The 20,192-nt window shown below is 35.7% G+C and overlaps 1 protein-coding gene across 1 annotated transcript; it reads left to right on the forward strand.

Moving 5' to 3' along the window:
- Positions 1 to 14,388: 14,388 nt before the first annotated feature.
- LOC131525185 (phospholipase A and acyltransferase 4-like) lies at positions 14,389 to 19,699 on the forward strand. Its single transcript, XM_058752555.1, has 4 exons — positions 14,389 to 14,417; positions 18,164 to 18,248; positions 19,173 to 19,278; positions 19,410 to 19,699. Exons 1-4 carry the CDS (start codon positions 14,389 to 14,391, stop codon positions 19,697 to 19,699), a joined length of 510 nt encoding a protein of 169 aa, XP_058608538.1.
- Positions 19,700 to 20,192: the final 493 nt, after the last annotated feature.

The following is a 20,192-nucleotide window of genomic DNA, read 5'->3' on the forward strand; positions in this document are numbered from 1 at the left end:
AAGTGCTTTTCACCTACCCAAGAATAACATTCACGGTATTAACCGGTATAAACGAGTGTCATGTATAATATAACATGACATTACATAACATTACATAACATTCTTACGTCCATAACTGGACGCAAAAGAAAAAAATCATAAACCTAAAAAATTAAATACTATCCAGTATACACAACACAAATCAACATAAGTAGTACTAGGGCATTATTACATTTTACTTTTGATTTGAAATGATCCTTTCATCTCTTTTTATCTCAATAAACTTGAGACATCGGCATCAGCATCAATTAGAGTCTATTCACTGATTTCGATTACAGCTTTGTAACCTGCTGAACCCCGCTCGTGATCGGGACTGGGGATTGAAACTATTTCCCATCAACGAGGAAAAATGCCCTTTTCCCTTCTTTGCGTGCAGCGACAATTTGCCCTGCCCACACTGCCAAAGGTACCAAAAGTTGGTTCAATGACCATGGTGTTGGTGTGCTTGATTGGCCAGCAAACTCACCAGACCTGAACCCCAGAGAGAATCTATGAGGTATTGTCAAGAGGAAGATGAGAGACACCAGACCCAACAATGCAGATGAGCTGAAGGCCACTATCAGAGCAACCTGGGCTCTCATAACACCTGAGCAGTGCCACAGACTGATCGACTCCATGCCACGCCGAATTGAGGCAGTAATTAAAGCAAAAGGAGCCCCTACCAAGTATTGAGTACATATACAGTAAATGAACATACTTTCCAGAAGACCAACAATTCACTAAAAATGTTTTTTTTATTGTTCTTATGAAGTATTCTAATTTGTTGAGAGTGAATTGGTGGGTTTTTGTTAAATGTGAGCCAAAATCATCACAATTAAAAGAACCAAAGACTTAAACTACTTCAGTCTGTGTGCATTGAATTTATTTAATACACGAGTTTCACAATTTGAGTTAAATTACTGAAATAAATGAACTTTTCCACGACATTCTAATTTATTGAGATGCACCTGTATGTGAAACACTGTTAAATGTTTTTAAATATATTCTGAAAATATATTTTTAAAATGCATAACATAAAGCTCATGTTGTTTAATTATGTGTTTATATATATGCAAAATTATATTCATGCCTCATGTGATATTATATGATACATAACTGACTTCAAACAATGTTTTGCATTCACTGCTTTCATATTCTCATTCAATTTACAGTTTGATGTAGGCCTACTAAACAATACATGATGAAGTTTCAGGACATTTTACACTCAAAAAAATGGTTCGGTCTAAATTGACATTTTATGTAATTGAATTGCATAACAATTTTCCATCCATTTAGATTACATAGTTTTAACATAAACAAATCAATAAACTTAATATGATTCATATCCATCAGTCATACGTGAATGAAACAGGTAAGATTTATGTAATAATTCACAGCAAAGTCCCCACACTGCTCAGTGTTCATGTGTTTCCACACTACAGAGTGTTCAAGTAGAATTGAAGCAGTGCTGGAGTTAAGAAGATAATTATGTGATGATTGATCATTAATGATGAACAGCTGCTGTTATCAAGAAGAATCACCGAAGGAAAGAGAAACACAAGAACTACAACTGACTTCAGCCACAGACGAAGATGAAATCAACTGACATAAAAGAAGATATTAAATCTCTCAAGATCTGATTAAACAGCTTCACAAACAGCATCAGACTGACCAGATTGACTTTATTTCTGTCAGACTTCTAGAGAAGCTCTTATTGAGAATTAACAGAGGTTTAGATGCTTTATTGTTTTGTTTGAAATCACCATCAAAGAGACCAGTGTTTCTTTTTGTTGGGCTATTGACCATTGATATTTTGATGTTAATATTATGCTGGTTGCTTTAATTGTGTGATCATTTAAAACACACTTAGCTTAACCAGCGAAGCCAAGTGAAAAAGAGTTGTGGATAGATGGTCCACTTACCTCTTTTCAAGTCCAATTTCTGATTATACAGACATTATACTGCGTTAGATTTTTTCATAGCTTCATATCTTGCATTATTGTAAATATCAGATAATTTGAATAATTTACAAATCACTTTGTGCACATAAAGTTTTCATCTGTGTTAATACAAAGACCACAGACATCAAGAATCAGTGTATGAATCTCAACAATGGTGACAGTCAAGAAAATATTCAGATGAGACTCTGAACATCACAAAACAAGCTACTAAAAGTCACAACTATAACAGCATACGTAAAATAAAATAGTAAGAATAAAAGAAAATAATCAGACAATTCAGCTGCGTTGTTTATTCATGCTGCAATGCATGCTGGGATACATGGGAGAGTCTTGTACTATGCTGGTACCCAGCATGCATTGCAACATGAAGCACTTTGTTGACTGTCACCATTGTTGAGATTCATACACTGATTCTTGATGTCTGTGATCTTTGCATTGACACAGATGAAAACTTTATCTGCACAAAGTGATTTGTAAATTATTTAAATTATCTGATTTTACAAGACTACTAGATCTGAAGCTGTATAAAAAATCTAAAGCAGTACTACATCCATACAACCAGATGTTGGACTTGAAATGAGATCGGTGGATCATTTGCCCACAACTTTTTTTTAGTTTCGCTGGCTAAGCTAAGTGTGTTTTATATAAACACACAGTTAAAGCAACCAGTGTAATATTAACACCAAAATTATTTTTAAAATAGAAATATAAACTTTTGAACTGCGGGTTTCGTCTGGTCAGAGGAGAACTGGCCCCCGACTGAGTCTGGTTTCTCCAAGGTTTTTTTCTCCATTCTGTCTCGGAGGGAGTTTTGGTTCCTTGCCGCTGTCGCCTCTGGCTTGCTCAGTTGGGGACACTTAATTTCTAGCGATTATCGCCGATTTGATTGCACAGATACTATTTAAACTAAACTGAGCTAGACAATGACATCTCTGAATTCAGTAATGAAATGCCTTTAACTGAAAATTGAGTGTTTAATCTTATCATTATACATTACTGACACTCTATCCTCCAATTTGATACTGTTAAGTGCTTTAACACAATCTGTATTGTAAAAGCGCTATATAAATAAAGGTGACTTGACTTGACTTGACTTGACCAACGCGTCAAGGGTCAAGAGCCCAACAAAAGGAAACGCTGGTCTCTTTGATGGTGATTTCAAACAAAACAATAAAGCATCTAAACCTCTGTTAATTCTCAATAAGAGCTTCTCTAGAAGTCTGACAGAAATAAAGTCAATCTGGTCAGTCTGATGCTGTTTGTGAAGCTGTTTAATCAGATCTTGAGAGATTTAATGTCTTCTTTTATTTCAGTTGATTTGATCTTCGTCTGTGGCTGAAGTCAGTTGTAGTTCTTGTGTTTGTCTTTCCTTTGGTGATTCTGCTTAATAACAGCAGGTGTTCATCATTAATGATCAATCATCACATAATTATCTCCTTAACTCCAGCACTGCTTCAATTCTACTTGAACACTCTGTAGTGTGGAAACACATGAACACTGAGCAGTGTGGGGATTTTACTGTGAATTGTTACATAAATCTTACCTGTTTCATTCACGTATGACTGATGGATATGAATCATATTAAGTTTATTGATTTTTTTATGTTAAAACTATGTAATCTAAATGGATGGAAAATTGTTATGCAATTCAATTACATAAAATGTCAATTTAGACCGAATCATTTTTTTGAGTGTATTTGACTTATGTACTACTTACAGGTGCTGGTCATATAATTAGAATATCATCAAAAAGTTGATTTATTTCACTAATTCCATTCAAAAAGTGAAACTTGTATATTATATTCATTCATTACACACAGACTGATATATTTCAAATGTTTATTTCTTTTAATTTTGATGATTATAACTGACAACTAAGGAAAATCCCAAATTCAGTATCTCAGAAAATTAGAATATTACTTAAGACCGATACAAAGAAAGGATTTTTAGAAATCTTGGCCAACTGAAAAGTATGATAATGAAAAGTATGAGCATGTACAGCACTCAATACTTAGTTGGGGCTCCTTTTGCCTGAATTACTGCAGCAATGCGGCGTGGCATGGAGTCGATCAGTCTGTGGCACTGCTCAGGTGTTATGAGAGCCCAGGTTGCTCTGATAGCGGCCTTCAGCTCATCTGCATTGTTGGGTCTGGTGTCTCTCATCTTCCTCTTGACAATACCTCATAGATTCTCTCTGGGGTTCAGGTCTGGCGAGTTTGCTGGCCAATCAAGCACACCAACACCAGCAGATGACATGGCAGCCCAAATCATCACAGACTGTGGAAACTTCACACTGGACTTCAAGCAACATGGATTCTGTGCCTCTCCACTCTTCCTTCAGACTCTGGGACCTTGATTTCCAAATGAAATATAAAATTTACTTTCATCTGAACAGAGGACTTTGGACCACTGAGCAACAGTCCAGTTCTTTTTCTCCACAGCCCAGTTAAGATGCTTCTGACGTTGTCTCTGGTTCAGAAGTGGCTTGGTAGCCCTTTTCCTGAAGACGTCTGAGCGTGGTGACTCTTGATGCACTGACTCCAGCTTCAGTTCTCTCCTTGTGAAGCTCTCACAAGTGTTTGAATCGGCTTTGTTTGACTGTATTCTCAAGCTTGCGGTCATCCCTGTTGCTTGTGCACCTTTTCCTACCCAAATTCTTCCTTCCAGTCAACTTTGCATTTAATATGCTTTGATACAGCACTCTGTAAACAGCCACACCTTTCAGTAATGACCTTCTGTGACTTACCCTCTTTGTGGAGGGTGTCAATGTTCGTCTTCTGGATCATTGCAAGTCAGCAGTCTTCTCCATTAATGTGGTTTCAAAGAACAAGAGATATCCTGACTACTGTAGGGATGGTCATTAATTGAAGCTCAAATGTAAATGTTCTAATTTTCTGAGATACTGAATTTGGGATTTTCCTTAGTTGTCAGTTATAATCATCAAAGTTAAAAGAAATAAACATTTGAAATATATCAGTCTGTGTGTAATGAATGAATATAATATACAAGTTTCACTTTTTGAATGGAATTAGTGAAATAAATAAACTTTTTGATGATATTCTGATTATATGACCAGCACCTGTATGTAAATTCATAACTTTGATGTGTTTTAGGCCATGCTGGCCAATCAGAAGCCAGCACAACACAAGAAGTACGAGGACCAAGATCCCAGCTAAAGCAAACACTGTCCACCACAATGGAAGCATGTCAACATCTAAACCTCTCGTAATTATCAATAAAAGCTATAGATGTCTGACAGAAATAATGTCAATCTAATGAGTGAAGCTGGTGATGCTGTTTGAGGAGATGTTTGATCCTCCTCTGCTGAGATCTTGAGAGATTTACTGTCTTTGATTTGCAGTTGATTTTACCAAATGCTTAATTATTAGTTATTTGATCATTTAATTAAACACTGTTTCAGTGAAGATTCTTTTATTTTCATGATTTTTAGACAGTGTCTGTGAGTTGCTTTGCAATTATAAATGTAAATTACATTGAAATAACATGAGTTTAAATCTAATGCATCCTGAGAGTGTGTATTTGGTCCAGAAACAGTATAAATTGCAGTGGCGGCTGGTGATGGAAAAAGTAGGGGGGGCTGAGGGACAATGTGGTTTTAAAATTTTTATTTTAACAATTGAACAATTTCTGCTGTTTATTTATTACATTAACACCAAAGTAACGATTTAAAAACAAATAGCATCTAATGTAATTATTAAAGTATGAATTTAGAATGTCCTTGCAGATTTCAAATATTGTTCTTTCAAAGACAGAAAGATGTGCCAATTTGAGATTCATTGGAAACCAAGTCATACAAGGTGAACTTATAATTGCTGTAATTTGCATCAATATTCAATAAACACAAAGAGGTAAATAGTCGCTGTTATTACATGGAGTAACCACTAGATGAAGAAGACTGTGCATTACCAATTGTAATGGTGAGCAAGTCAATAAAAAATGCTATACATTGTCTCCAGTGTTCACATCATGAATCGTACAGCAAACCACCTCTAAGACAGACAAAAAACCCCATCAAAATCCTCCAAGCACTCAGCATCTCCTCTGCTCCTCCAGAGACGTGGCCACGCAAAGCCAATTCAAAGGCACCACAAAATTTTACACAGTCAATCAGTTTAGAAAGAATATATCGATTCTTGTCCACTTCCTCATTGTGCCTTCTTATACAAAGTCGATGGCCATCATCCAACTGAGTAGCAATGTTAGCTTTCCCCAGCAATGCAAATTTCAGGCAGTTGTCCATATGCATCTTTGTGTGTTCGTGTTTTTTTATTTTTTCCGAAAAATGTTTCATGTCCTGAACACCGTTTTCACACCAGGCTCGATCGGTCGCTGCAGTTTTAAAAAGCAAACAAGGGAAGCAAAACAGCGAGTTAGTTACTCCGCAGCCGGTTAGCCACGGCTTCTTAGTGTACCATGTCCGCGAAAAGCCTCTAGTATAAGACGCTTCCTTGTCTTTCACCTGCTGTCTGATGTTAATTTGTGGCTGGTCCGGTCCCATTTCTTTTATTTTTTGTTTTTCAGCCAGTGGTCTTCTTTCAAACGGAGTTTGAAGAAGAGATTGCACGGTCTCTTTCTCGTGTGACGCCGGCGCCATTGTCAACTCGAATCTCACTGCCACGTGACCACACCAAACTCATGTTATTCTCCGATGGGCGCAGAGGCAAAGCGCCCATCGGAGAATTATTACTGCGCGTCACTGATTGGTTGAATTGATCATATTTAGTGACGTTTTATAGCATATCAGCGCTCCATTGGTTAGATAGCGTGGGCGCCCTTTCTCGGCGCCCCGAGCATAAAACTACACATTTATGATGTTATGCGGCACATGATGAAGCTGGCAGACAAACCCCCCCCCCTCCCCCTCCCCCTCCCCCTCATTCTAGTGTGAAAAACACGTACGTTTTTTTCAAACTTAATTTTATTTTTTTTTTTACTTGGTAGGAGGGGCGGCGCCCCAGCGCCCATAATAGATCAGCCGCCCCTGATAAATTGTGTCTAAACGAACCTTAAATGATGTTAAAAATATGTCCACTAACCACATTTGAACTAGTTTTTAACCTTGTATGGAGGTTCATGAACGTCTATATCGGACGCTCAGAACACGTCAAAAAAAGACATCATAAAAACTTTCATTCTGGCTCCTCAGTGGACGTCTTTTCAACGTCTGCAAACACTTCAAAAATACGTCCACTGAACGTAACTTTGCCCAGTGGGCAGATATGCTGAGCGTTTCTGTTTCCTATAAAGTGAAACTTACACACGACACACCTGTGTTTGTTTTAAATGATCAAGTATTTTTAAGAATTGTAATTTTAAAAAGAATTTTATGTGGTGAATCCACTAACATCTCACACACCAGTAGATGAACTCGTGTATTGTTTGCTGTGTATCACTGAATAACAAATAAGCATATATAAACACTTGTTTGAGAACTCATTTAGGAGGAGTTTACACAGCAACAAGAAAGAAAAAAGTTCTCAGTAATTTGTCTTGTTTTCCAGTACAAATATCTAAATAATTTGTAACTAAATATCTGTCAATGGGCTTAGAAAAATAAAGATTTCTAAACCCAGTAGCATTTTTCTTTCTTGTTTTAAGCATCACTTCATTGATGGTTTTCTTCTATAGTAGATGTATATTGATTTATGGATGTTTGGATATTTGTACTGGAAACCAAGACAAAGAACATGATCTGAATGCATCATACAATGTGCCCTGAATAAAATGCATTTTTTACTTTCATTAATAATTTCTTAACATTAATCTACATCAGTAAATCTAAACCAGTTTTATTGTATGTGTTGCTCAAGATGCTGCAGGTGTGACGTGTGTTTCCTGTTTCCATGAGTTTGTGTTGTCCTCATAACTGATCAAACCTGATTCATCATCATCATCATCATCATCATCATCTGTGAAATAGGTTTAGAAGAATCAGGGCGTTGAGACACATCATACCTGCGGCCGCTTGACAAACACACATTCCTCTGAACATATTTGACTGATGAAGAAGATGATGATGATGATGAAAACACCATCATACCTGATGACATAAGAGACTGGTTTAGGGATTAAACATTTTTTATATATCTTTCCAAAAAAATTGCATATGTGTTTTATGTTTTGTATCATATGTGACTTATCAGTCTTTTTTGACTCATATAGTCTGATACAGTGACTACAACTGAGCCTTTTTTCTTCCATATTTTCAGAGACTCAAACTGAGAAAAAATATGAATTTGCTGCAGATGCTGAAATTAATATGATTAAATTCTGATGCTTGTAATGTAAATCAGTGAGATCTTTATAACAGTACAGCACATACTGACATACAAAGTACAGGATGGCGCCGCACATGGCCGCTTCGGTTTGTTGCTCCTTGGTACTTTTACTGTTTTTGTTTGTTTGTCCCTTTTTAAGCAACATTTTTCCGATCAGCTTCACCTGGACATAAGAAATAGCACGCCAGATAATCTTTTGCCGACGTTTGAACATTCAGACATTTTTCTGGACATTTTAGTCGGAGGAGCTGTGATACTATACAAGCGCTCCAGGCGACGCAAGCGAGGGAAGCGTGCTGGTGCGCTCCTGAAATTCAGACAGCACGGTTGTGGCCTCTGGAGAAACACAAACACAGAAACACACAGAACAACTCTTCATTTATTGGCATGTATGATATATTAATGACTGCATTGGATGTTATGAACGGTTTAGTTTGGAACCAGCTAACAGGGAACGTTCTTTAGCTGACATTCTGCTAATGTCTCATTGTTCTGATTCCTTGTTTTCATTATAGAGTTCTTCACCAGAAGATTCTCACCCTATTCTTCTGAGTCATGATCAGATTCATCCGTAAGTACATTTAAGCTGACGTTTTACTGATTTTTTTTAATACTGTACATTACTTTAGATGCCGCTTCATCGTGTTCTTGCTGTATTTATTATGTTTTAAAGCAGTGATTCTTAAGTTTTTTTGTGAATGTGACCCCATTTGAGGAGGAAATTAATGCAGTGCATATGTAATGATTAATTTTTTATGTGTTACCTAGATTTATTGGATCAGGGACACAGATAATGTAAATGATGAGTGACTTCAGCATACTGTAATTATCAGAAGTTTGAAATATGGACTGCAGATAAATGGCATAATTCATATCATTTTTATAGCTGTATACTTGAAAATATTGTATGATTATTGTATATATCAAGGTGACAAATAATGAGGAGAGTGCCCATGAAATAATAATAAATCAAATATTATTGTATATGATAAGATGTTATAAATTCTTAACTGATTTCTTCTGAAGCATCTTTTATTTTCTTACCAATTTATCTTATATGATTTAGATTTAGCTCAAATTGAAGTTGTCAACTCACCTTTATTTCAAATAGCGCATTATACAATACAAAGCAGCTTAACAGGGTTAATCAGGAAAATAGTGTGTCGATAATGCAAACCAAGTTCAGTTCTGTTCTAAAGCAGCTCTAAAAAGAGGACAATAGTAATTTTTCGTTTAAAGTCAGTTCATTGTTGATTCAGTTCAATTTAATACCTGTATAAATTTCACCAGTTCTGGAACAACCTCAATTTAGGTCTTAAAAATAATAATGTGATTTAATATTATAATATAATATAGTATAATTTTGTGTAATACTTGAGCAAAAAATAGATTCCAACTAAAAACATTAACATTTATATAACAAAAAAAATGAACATGGGTTTTTAAAATGATTCCTTTATTATTTCCAGAAAAACTTCCAAAGATCCATCTTATTTTCAAAAATACCAACTACTCACAACTAACATGTACGTTCACATATAAACCTTAAGTGTGTAAAATTACAGTAAGACAGTTTTACATGCAACTTTTTTTTTTTTTTTTTTTAATGACGAATTAGTTAGATTAAGTTCCTATCAAACGCTTGGTGGCGGCATCTCCGAGTACTTCGAGCAGAACAGAGCTGTGTAATATGAGCGGTCTGGGGAACAAATTCTTAATTCGTGGCCATGATATAGTCCTACCTGTGAGAAATATTAATTATGTTTCTGTGTGATGAACGTAAATAGTGGTCCTCAATGTGGGCTGCACGTTAAATGAAGTCAGATATTATTGCACTTTTCCCTGTACACGAAGCAGACATACTTAAACATTGAGCAGTTTTAGCTGGGCGATGCTGATAAAAAATATCCACTGTTTGAGATTTAGCTGTTTTGTATAATGTATATTTATATGTAGCCTATATTCTTTATTTTAGGATCAGTGGATAAGCAATAACTTAGGATATGATGATAATTCACTGTAGTTATAGGACAAACCCGCAAATTATTTTATTTTAAAGAACAACTGCGGTGACAAATAAGGCAATAATAACAAACAGTCCATCAGTGAACTGGGGCTTTATGTGTGGATAATGGGAATAAAAACCTTGCTGAAAGAAACCCCTTTTTTTTTTTTTTTTTTTGCATATAGGCCTATTTTAAATGTTTTTGTTTACTAAAACAGCTGTTATTAAATCTGACCTACAGAAAATATCATTATTAATGTGCTTTAGTGCGTATTTAAGCAATAAATGTTAATTTTCTCTAACTTTTATATAGGCTATATGCACAAATTAAATTACTGGTTTTGTTGCTCAATCCTTTAAAAAGAACCAGGAATCACTGTACTACATTAGGCATACTGATTTTAGATAGTTATTATAGTCTTTAATAAATAAAAAAATTATAAATCACAGAGAAGGTCTCTTTTACTCATTAAAAGTGCTCATGTAGGCTATAACACATTTCTTTAAACAACAAAAATCGGTTGTGCTTTAAAACGTAAAATCAGCCGCTTATGTTCGTGTTTGTCCATCTCTAAAATACAGTAAATTATCATCATTTGCGTCTAAAATCCCAATTTAGTGCTGATCCGCATCCTGCCGATCCTCAAGGAAATATGAAAGAAGCGCTGCAGCCGGAAGAACCCAGAGGTGTTTGTCAAGAGTTTATTTGTAAAAGACTTCATCTGACCAAAATTACCATGGTTACTAAACAGATAATAATTAAGATAGGCTTATGATTCTAGAGTTAGCACATACTATTTCTGTAATATAGCCAACTCAATTACAAAATCTTACACAAAGGAATGCGCATGCTCAGGTCTACACCAATAAGATTTGCCGTGTTATAAACCAATGGAATTGGAGGTGGGCGGAGCAACACATGTCTCCCCGCCCCATCGTCCAGCTCGCACTCTAGAGTACTTGACAAATAGTGTAAGTCTGTGGGACTATGGTATAAATAAATTCAACTGTATAAGAGTTTCAGTGCAATTCATGTTGCAATGTTAGAATTAAAGAACAATAAACATAATACATATTACCGTTGCACTTATCTGTACATAGTAAATGCAGTTATTTTTAAGCTGTTGTTGACATCCTATCTAAAACATGATTTAACCCCAAAAAAAAACGTAACCACTTTAATATGTCTGGCAGTATTTGTGCGTGCAAAGGTTCTGCATGATCCTCTTGTGCAATATTCTTGTCTGAATTGATATGGCAATAAATATTGACGAACTTGCTGTTTTGGCAAGGGGCGGGGCAATACTGAAACACCGTCTGAGCTGTTCGCCAATCACAACACATTTCGTTTTTCGGAAGGCGGGCCTTCATCAAACCCTGAACTAATCGAGTCGTTTGTGCCAGGCTGGGGAGAAAGTTATTGTAGTAATGTAAATTATGTGAAAAATAATGTGATTTTCGAACCACCAAGCATGAGAGCATGTTCTAGTTAGTACACCCCCAAAACAAAATCAAGACTCTGTAAAAGAGCATAATAGGACTCCTTTAACTTGTGCGCAAAACTGGAATATTGCATAAAACATTTGCGAATAAAACACGCCCTGCATCCCAATGTTCATACTATCCAGTCTAAATAGTATGTGAGATTACAATAAGTGCGTCCCAAAGCGTAGGATGTTGAGAAGAGTATGCCAAAAGTCCCCGGATGGTCTACTATTTCAGGTCGATGTTTGAAGTGTGGATCCGTGCACACTCTAATGGCTAAAATTGCCCACAATCCATTGCGCTTTGTCGAAGGATTCAGTCCAGAACTACAAAAACGAATGAAACGCGTTAGAAAAAACTACAAACGTGGTGGATGTGCGCGATCGACCTTTAGGTAGAGAGGTTTACAAAAAGAGGTTTGAGTTACTAATAATCAACATTTAAACTGGTAAAAAATATGTATTTATTGTTATGCGTGTTATATTTCATCTGCAAGAGCAATGTGAACTTTTATAAACATCCATTTGGTTTTTAACTTTTAAATGCATCATTATGCAGAGAATATGAGCAGAGTTCTCGCCATGAAAGAGAACAGACTGGCAGATCGACGAGCTACTTTTCTCTCCAATACGGTAGGAAGTTAAATGAAATGAAATGTGGAGGATGTTAACAGGGACAATATGATTGACAGGCCAGTTTACAGTAACAGGGTGCGTGTAACAGATGCGACAGAGCGTCCGTTAAACACGCGTTGTGTGACGTGATAGTATGTCCCAAAGCTTGCCTACTCTTCTACTACACACTCAAAAGTGTGTACTTTTTCTTCACCAAAAGAGTACACACTTTAAGGGCGTAGTATAAGTAGGCACATTGGGATGCAGCAACAGTTTCCATCCAACGAGTCAAAGAGAACAAAATCGTCACTTCCTGGTAAACTGGCACTAAATATCACTATGAAAAGTAGGAGAAGCCACTGAATATAATAATTTTCATATATGATAAATTACTTGCGCTTCAGAGCGAGCAGACGAAACACAATAAATGCGGTCATTGCTTTTGGAGGTAAATGCTCCGAATTATTTGACTACAGACTTTGTTCAGGAAATTCAGAATGACCAAAACAATATTTCAGATGCTGTGGAACGGGATTGGTCTGCTGGTTAGTCGAGTTATCCCATCTCATGAAAATGTGTATAAAAATATGCCAAATAAAATTGAAAACTCGTGGTATTGATATGCAAAAATGGACTTTGGCGTGTATATGCTACGCGATGGGTAGGATTAGGGTTGTGGGGTAGATGCGTATCATATACACGCCAACAAATTTGGTATCATATATAGCCAAAGTCCATTTTTGCATATCAATACCACGAGTTTTCGTTTTTATTTGGCACACTATTTACGGGTGATTCTTAGACTATGGGCACTTTTATGTTCTTTGATCATATTTTTAAAAATACATATAATTTTGAACAAATTCCTCATTTGTCAAACTAACAATAAAACCACCTTAAAAACTTTTTACTACCTTTCTATTAAGATTTTTTCATACTTCTCAACCTCCTTATAGGTGTCAAAATCACTGTTTTCTGCTTGTCGCACACCCAGACTTTTAAACTTCAACAATGAAAATACAGTTTAAAAATATGACTTATCTGGTAACCATTAATGTACCTGAATTAAGCACTAGTAAAATAATTAAAATACATTATAGCATTTAATGTGAGAGCACTATCAATATTACTTTTTATACAAAATATAGCTGTTGCACAATATTGGTGTCATTTCCAGCACAGCACTGTAATGTCCTTTAAAAAGTTTGTGTGGAAGATTGTTTCAACTGTGTTTTGTCTCTTGGTGGGTGAGCATGATATTGTGGTATTTAAAAAAAAAAAAAAACAAAAAAAAAAACATTAATTTTATTTTTAACGTACGTGGTTGGAACTACAGCTCTCGACCGGTGGTTAGAAGCAGAGTTTCTTGTTGGTGAAATGTGTTAAATAAATGATGTTCTTATATAATAAGTACAACAAGCAAACTAACACACAACATTGGCTGATGGAAAAAAGAGAATCCTGATTGATGGGGCAATTTTCTATTTCAATAAGGCAAGAGGCAGAAAGCCTTTTAAATATTTATTTCTTGTCACAAAAATGCACGCACACACACACACACACACACACGACACAGGCTCCTAGCCACACCCCACCTAATCTTGTCACAAGAGTAACACAACACAGCACAAACCTGTCACATAGTGATGTTTCCACGGTGACCAAGTTAGACGTATCACTAACCCAGACCTCATTCAAGAGACTTTGGCATTAGTGATTTTCTAATTTGCAGAAGAAGGAGATCTACAGTGATCCAGTTCCTCACAACTCCTTCAGATTGTGGTCTGTGGCGTGACCCATCAGGGGCAGATTTGACAAGCAGAATAAACTCTGTGGATCCATCGGCTGAGAGAGACTGGGCTGCTATCGTGAGAGCCGTGAGTTCCTCAGATTGAATAAGTACTGATTGTAAATGTTTGAGATAAAGTGAGGGTTATAACTTTTATACCATGATTTAAGGTTAAAATCATATTAACTATATTGCAGATGAGAAGCAAGAGGATCAAGATGACCACACAGCGCTATAAGGCCAGAAGGTAAAAAAAAAAAAAAAAAAAAAAAAGCATACCTTTACAGTATGTTATATGTTTATATGTTGTGTGTTGATTTTAGAGAAAATAAAATCAAATGTGTCTTTTACACATTGGTGTAAAAGACATATTTGATTTTATTTTCTCTAAACCCCTAGATGGCTTAACAAGGCACGTGTCATCACGTCCATTTTTACTTTCACCAGGAAAGATGGTCGTCTGATATTTAATGTTTTTAAAGATGTAGATTGATATAAGACATAAGTAATGAGAATCAGTAAAAGTTTTTGTCTCAAGGCAGGTTTTCCAATAACTGTAGAAAAGTAAAAGTAAAAGTATGGTATTTAGGGTATGAAAGCTCTGTTGTTGTTGTTGGGGCTAATAAGTTTTAATTTCTCAAAATATGCTGATTTAGCATTTGTATCACTAATGAGTAAAAGACTACTTCAGTGCCTTTACAACTTTATATGATTTAAAATCACAACAAACAGTAATGTCTCTTCAGCGCTGATCTATAATAGAGAACTGATTAGTCATGATGGCAGAACAAGCGAAGCCACAGCGCCTCCGTTTCCTCCTGAACACTTACACAAACCTACCACACGTGTAAATGGTTATTTGTTTAAAGTTGGGAATTTGCATTCATAATCATTACAGTAGTGAGCATCAGATTGATGTATGAATCTCAAAATGCTCTTTCCAGATGTTATGTAATTATGTTGTGTAAGCTAAATAATATTTTTATCCATAAAGTAACTAAATGATTCAACAATGATTTCGTTAAAGCGTGTATTTTGAAGCAGTGCAGATAATTAATTAATGATTAATTCAACAATATATACAGTACATATAAGTCTGAACTCCTGTGGAAACTGTAATTCTAGTAAAAAGCCATAGTATTTCCAGGAAATAAAATACACTCATCACAGCATCATTCAGAGGAATAACAATGTCAATGTATTGTTTATTCAAACACTTTAATAATGTTTTAATGAATTTACTTAATTACAGTAATAATAGAAATCCAGGTTACACTTTATTTTAAGGTGTCCTTGTTGCAGTGTAATTCTACATTTAAGTACTGAGTAATATTAATGAACTACATGTACTTAATATATGGTTAGTTTTAGGATTATGGTTTGTTTCAGGGTCAGTTGCATGTAATTATGAATAATCAATTGTTATTATAATAATAAGTGCATTTAACATGTTTAACAAGGACACCTTAAAATAAAGTGTTACCTAAATCCAACACAAAAACAAGCTTCTGGAGCAAATGAATAGAGAAATAATAAAGTAAATGCAACATGTTTAAAATTGTACCAGAGTTTGTGTAAATATGTCAGGATTCAGCAAACACGATTATTATTTAGGATGCACCTGTTTTCTCTTTAACGAGGAAGCATCAGTTAGATCAGGGTCCTCGACTCTGGCCCTCGAGCTCCACGTTCCTGTAGAGCTTTGCTCCAGCCTTCAAACTCAGCAGCCTGTAACTTTAGTGATCCTGAAGATCTCGATGAGCTTGTTCAGGTCTGATCAGGGTTGGAGCTAAACTCTGCAGGAAAGAGGACCTCGAGGGCCAGAGCTGAGAATCTCTGATCCTGCATCCCGATGTTCATATCCATCCTAAATATATGTGAGATTAGAATACGTGTGTAAATATAGTATTGTTGGAAAGAGTACGCCAAAAGCGGTCTAACATTTCAGCTGGATTTTTGAAGTGGATCCGTGCACGCTCTAATGCCCACAATCCATTGCGCTTTGGTGAAGAATTTGATTCAGATCTACAAACACGAATAAAACGTTAAAAACTACAAACATTGCAGATGTGCGCAACTGATTAAAGCTAGAAGGGATACAGCAAAAACTACTGGACATGCGCACATCAATATAGCGTAATTTCTCACACTGTACAACAATAATTACTGATTTTGCATTACTGTAAGGGGTAGGTTTAGGGTTGGGGTAGGTGTAGATGTTAATAAAACACAATCTAATAGGTAGAAAATGTAATTAATTGTTAGCTTCCGGTTTCTGCTGCATCCCTTCTGGCCACAACCCAGTTAATTAGAGACGTTTAGAGAAAGGGTTTTGATTGAATAATAATCAACATTTAACCTGATAAAAAATATTTATTTAATATTAGCTGTGTTATATTTCATCTGCAACAACAATGTGAATTTTTATAAGCATCCATCTGGCCATTAACTTTTAAATGCATCATTATGCCAAAATATGGGCAGAGGGGCTGAGTTACTAATAATCAACATTTAAGCTGGTAAATAAATAAATAAATAAATAATGTTATTGGTAATATTTCATCTGTAACAACCTGAACTTTTATAAACATCTGTTTTAAATGCATCATTATGCTAAAATACGGGCAGAGTCTCGAATAAAGACCCACGGCTGGAAGACCAGCGTGCTGCTGCTTTTCTCTCTGATGCGGCAGGACGTTAAATGAAAGGAAATGTGGAGGATGTGAACTGTGAGAAGATGATTGACAGCCAGTTTACAGCGACCTAACTGGGTATTTCTTAATCAGCGGGCATTTACAAACTACAGTTGTGCTGCGTCCCAGTGTGCCCAATGCAGACAGAAAACTTTTTTTTTTTTTACCAAGTTAAATATTGATTATTACGCTGATATTGTCACTTACCCATCGGTCACGCACATCCACCATGTTTGTGGCTTTTTAAAACACTTTTTAGTTCTGAACCGAATCCTTCGCCAAAGCACAATATTAGCCATTAGAGTGCGCACGGATCCACACTTCAGAAATATACCTGAAATAGCAGATCATCAGGGGGGACTTTTGGCACACTCTTTTCAACATACTACGCTTTAGGACACACTTATTCTAATCTCACATAGTATTTGCCACTATTTGCCACAGGGGTAAGTATTGGGTCCCTTACTTTTTAGTGTGTATATTTACCCACTTGGTCAACTAATAAGATCTCTTGACCTTAATTATTATTTCTATGCTGATGATATGCAGATTTATATTCAGTCTTTAAATAGCTCCAAAACAGAAGTTATGCTCCTCGGCTCTCCCCATCAACTGAGAAATACTGGTTCTCTTACTTTCTCTGTTGATGGTGTTGTCTTGGAGTTTCAAAGCAAACAAAAAAATCTTGGAGTCATCTTTGCTGCTATACGCTGTCATTTGAGCCTTTTGTGCAGAATACGGTTAAGACCTTTTTCACCTCAGATATATAGCACGTTTTTATTTATTAAAATTAATAAAAATTAATAATTAATTCAACAATATATACATGTAAGGCTTGACTCCTATGGAAACTGTAATTCTAGTTTAAAGCCATAGAATTTGAGGGAAATAAAATACATGCATCATTCAGAGGAATAACGCTGACTACATACAGTACAGACTGACACACATGAAGCTTTATATCACTTCTGTCTGAAAATACCGTAAACATTATAGATAACATCTAAAGTAACAATTAGTTTACATAATTATATCTTAATAATAATCATGTGCAACTGATACACTGTAAATTATATGATTTCAGCTCAAGGATTTGACTGTGATTTCGCCACCAATTGAGATGTTGCATCAATGTTCAGTGAAAAGAAGTTAATTAATTAATTTTCATTAAATTCATTAGTTCTGTAATCACATACTATGGGAGTTGATAAAATGCACACTGTTTTCCTCATAGTGTGCATGTTGCCCTTCAGGAGACACAGATTCTGTTCTTCACTGAGAGCTCATTTGTGTGTTTCAGGGCCGTCATCAAGTGTTGGAAGGAGTTTCTTGGGACCCACGGCACTCGATCCTGCAGTCTGTGGAGGACTGGGGTTTCAGCTGAGGTGGGCTTCTGCTTCGAGTCATTCATTCTTTTGTCACACTTTAAAATAACACTTTAATAATAATATAATAAAATAATTCAATTCGCATTTATTTGTATAGTGCTTTTCACAATATACATAGTTTTAAAGCAGCTTCACAGTAAATTAATGTTTCTACATTACAATTAAGAGTAATTTATCAGTCGTGACTCTAAGTGATATTCATATGGCAGAAATGGAGTTCTTTGATTTTTTTTTTTTAATTTCTATAGCGCTTTATACAATATTGATTGTGTCAAAGCAGCTTTACAGTGTCAAACAGGAAAATAGTTTGTCAATAATGCAAGAGGACAATAACAAAGAGTAGGTTTTCCAGCTAAAGTCAGTTCAGTGATGATTCAGTGACGTCATCATTCAGCTCAGCTCTCCTCTAATAGTGTCTGTGCGATCATAGGATAATACAAATCATGCAGTTAATTAATGCCAGGCAGAAATGGTGAACATAATTAACAGCAATGATCATATGTTTGTGACTAAAATAATAAAAAGGTAAGGAAATATATTGATTCAGAACTGATAGAGAATTAGTGTAGCTGCTGTTCATAACATTTCAAGCAAAATAATTTTAATGTGCATTTGATGAGACATAACTGAAAAGAGATGCGTGTTTAATCTAGATTTAAACAGAGAGAGAGGTAATTCTACTCCCGGTCATGAGAGGGAGCAAGGGAGCGTGCTTCTGTAGCTGAAACCTCTCTGAAACAAGTACAGCAGCTATTTTTAGGCAAACTTAACATTTTCACTTTTTTTTCTTGTTTTTATCCATTCATACGTGTAATAATATTGTGTTATTTTAGATAAACAGTATATGATATATTTGACAGATTTAAATGAAACCATAACTTTTTTTTTTTTTAATATTACGCCTGATATTGTCTCCTATAGGATAAGGAGCCAAAGCCTGCAGACCTCATTGAAATCTTCAGAGGTGGATATCAGCACTGGGCGATTTATGTTGGAGATGGAAATGTGATTCATCTGGTCCCACCCTGTGAGGTTTTTTTTTTTTAAAAACTTGCTTCACATGCTGCCTATTGAGCTGAACTTGTATTGAATCTGAAACTTTCCATTGAAGTCTCATGAGTTATGATTTTTTTTACTTTTCCATTTCTTTCTCTGTAGCTGAGCACGCTGATGTCGGGGTCAGCCGTGTGAAGTCAGTGCTGCACGACGAGGCCACAGTGAAGAAAGAACAACTGCAGGATGTGGTTGGCAGCGATAAATACCGGATCCACAATCTTCTGGATGAGCAACATGAGCCACGTCCCATTCAAGACATTCTACTGGACGCAGACAGCCTCGTGGGGAAAACACGTCCATACAATCTGTTCACACACAACTGTGAGCACTTCGTTACGCTGTTGAGATACGGAACGCCACAGTCCCAGCAGGTACCTCACATACAGAATTAAACTGTACACATAAATGTCTCAAATGTTATTATATTAAACACTATATTATGCCAACAATGTTTTAATTAATAAAATATTAGGATTAAGGTCACAAAAGCAACAACTTTTCACACAGAGAATTAATATAAATGTTTTCTGTTTATTCTTATAGGTCCAAAAAGCAGTGGCAATTGTTGGTGGAATCCTATTTTTATTTGTTCTTGTTTCAAAGTTTAAGACTATAATATATTATTCTACAAAATATTCTATAAAAGATTTTACTATTAATGCTGTCCTTTTAAACTATTCTGCTGTTTCTAGCCCATTCACACCTATTTCTACTGCTTTATTACCTGATATTGTAAACCAACTAAAGCCCACTGGTTTACCCTCGGATATTATTTCACCATTGTTACTTAAACAAGTGTTTGATGTAGTTGATCCTATTCCTTCAAATTTGATTAATATGAGAACTGAACCAGGAGATACTCCTAATTATTTGAACTATGTCAGA

The sequence above is a fragment of the Onychostoma macrolepis genome, chromosome 19, assembly GCF_012432095.1.
Source record: "Onychostoma macrolepis isolate SWU-2019 chromosome 19, ASM1243209v1, whole genome shotgun sequence".
NCBI lineage: Eukaryota > Metazoa > Chordata > Actinopteri > Cypriniformes > Cyprinidae > Onychostoma > Onychostoma macrolepis.